At 43.5% G+C, this 2,294-nt stretch overlaps 1 protein-coding gene across 1 annotated transcript in view; it reads left to right on the top strand.

Moving 5' to 3' along the window:
• sh3bgr (SH3 domain binding glutamate-rich protein) overlaps positions 1 to 1,655 on the top strand; it is a 5,624-nt gene extending 3,969 nt beyond the window's left edge. The window contains exons 7-9 of the mRNA XM_017032166.2: positions 209 to 235; positions 837 to 884; positions 1,591 to 1,655. Coding sequence (XP_016887655.2) covers positions 209 to 235; positions 837 to 884; positions 1,591 to 1,608 — 93 coding nt within the window. The 3' untranslated portion in view covers positions 1,609 to 1,655. The remainder of the gene's footprint in view (positions 1 to 208; positions 236 to 836; positions 885 to 1,590) is intronic.
• Positions 1,656 to 2,294: the final 639 nt, after the last annotated feature.

Raw genomic sequence — 2,294 nt, 5'->3', positions numbered from 1 at the left:
GTCTAGACTTCACCTCCCTCTCCATCCGTCTGTCCTCTGTCCTCTCTTCCTGCTAACATCCTCTTCCTCATTTCTTCCCCAGTCCTGTCGATGTTTCCTGACAACCTCAGCTCTTCCTCTTAGTTTCTGTCGTAGATCAGACCCTGTGACAGTGACGCTCTTTTGCTCCCAACACAGTCGCTGACCTGCTGTCTGTTATTCCCTCTAGGAGGAAGAGGAGCTGCGGCAGCTCGAGGTAGATCCACGTGTCTTTGTTTACAACTTTGAATCAGTCATCTGTCACTCATCAAACTGCACTGAGTCAGAGAGCCGTCACACCCTTGATGTAGTAGCATGTTATCACCACAGGGGTCAGTAAATATCCCAGGAACCAGGTGCCTGTGGTCAGAGTCACAGACGGTTTCTACAGACCTGTTGTTGTAGCAGTTCAGTTGTGTCTCAGTGAAGGACACGGTCCTCACTCCAGCTGCAGCCTTATCTCAGAGCTCGGTTTGTTTTACTGCTTTGCTTCGCTTTGCCTTCATACATTTCCAATTCTGTGTAGAAACACACACACACCCCCGACTCCCCCTGACTCCCCCCAGCTCCTCCTCTCACTGTTGTTTGAAACCTTTTCTTGCAGGAGTTATAAGAACACGGCAGTGACTGCTGGTGTGGTTTTAATGTTTCATTTTTAGGTCTTTGTTTTTTTCCCTCTGAATTCTTTTTCCACCATCGGTTTTTTAAATGTGTTGCATGGACCTGGTAGTTTTTTCATATAGAGGTGGGGGGTTTGGAGGGGAGGGGGGGGTTTAAAGTGGTGATCCTAACTCTGACATTCATTAAATTCTCTACAGGAAGAAGAAGAAGAAGGAGAAGAAGAAGAACAGGCTGAACAACAGGAGGTAAAAACACCCACAATTCACCTGCTCTGTGTTAATGCCTGAGAAAAGAACAAGAAACAGGTCCATGTAAAAGACTGTGTCCTATTATTATTATTATTATTTCCATTTTATTTTGTCATAGACTCTCGTTACAATCCCTGGTCAAACGTTTATTATTATTATTATTATCATTATTATTTCCACTTTATTTTGTCATAGACTCTTGTTACAATCCCTGGTCAAACGTTTTCTAACGACTCCGCCCTCTTTGAAACTCCATCTCCTCCTGAAACATCTGGGTTCTGACCCTCACACCCTAACTGTCGCTGGTCTTTCTAGACCTTTCCATTTTGAACCCACCCGTCACTAACGTGTGAAGGCCTCTCACCTTCCTGTCATCTGGTCCCTGACTTCACACCAGCCTCTTTTTTTTTAACCTTTTTAATTTGACAAAGGGAGAAGAAGAAGAAGCTGAAGGAGAAGAATTGGAAGAAACACAGGTAGATTTAGAACGAAGACACATTAATAAAATAATGAAGTGAGTTGGAGTGGAAACGACAATAACACAGTAACACCCCCCCCCCCCCACCACCACAACATTCACTCAGTAGACCCCAGTTTAACCCTTTTCTTTTCAGCACTTGTCTTCTTTGAACTAAGGTTGATTTTTGTTCTGAATTTGTTCTCACCTCGTTTCTGTATTTATTTATTTGTTCTCCTTCAACAGGAGGAGGAGGCGGAGTAGTCAACGCTCGGTGACGTGGATGATTTTTACTGCTCAGGTAAAAATCATTTCTTTCTCCTCACTTTTTTTTCATGTTTAATTCTTGCGTTTCTCCACCTGGGGGCAGTGTAGTAGCATTGTGTGAACTATAATGCCGCTGTAGCCTTTTGTCCTCCCCTGAAATTGTTATTGACTTGCTTTAAATTAAATAGACTAAAGACTGAAGCCGTGACGTCACTTCCTCTGATTGTCAAATACAATGTATGGTTAATCAATACCTTAGTTTCTTAGTCTTTTGTTTTCTTTTAATTCTAATCAATTATTGATTCTCCAGCCTATTTACAGAGGACTGCCCCCTGCTGTTGAAATTTAAAAAAAAAAACTACATGAAGATGCAGTAGCTGCAGGTCAGATCCAGTGTTTGTGGAATTCTGTCAATGGATGTCATGATGAATTCCATGTTAGTTCAGTTGCTGCTGGGGGGGGGCAATATTCCTGCCAGGTCAGCCAGTGTCCCCCCCTCCCCCCTGTAAGTCACAGTCAAAGTTATACCGATGATGTTGACATATTCTTGACGTTCAAAGCCTGTTTGTGGCGGAGTGATGTTTGTCACATCACGCATCTATGACTCATAAAAAACGAGTGGGCTTTGAACACATGGCACTTCTTCTGTCCTTCTTCCATTTACCAGCCCCCCTCCACCCCCC

Source organism: Cynoglossus semilaevis, chromosome 4 (assembly GCF_000523025.1).
Source record: "Cynoglossus semilaevis isolate Cse_v1.0 chromosome 4, Cse_v1.0, whole genome shotgun sequence".
In the NCBI taxonomy this organism is placed as follows: Eukaryota; Metazoa; Chordata; class Actinopteri; order Pleuronectiformes; family Cynoglossidae; genus Cynoglossus; species Cynoglossus semilaevis.
This window is presented reverse-complemented; position numbering and strand designations above follow the sequence as displayed.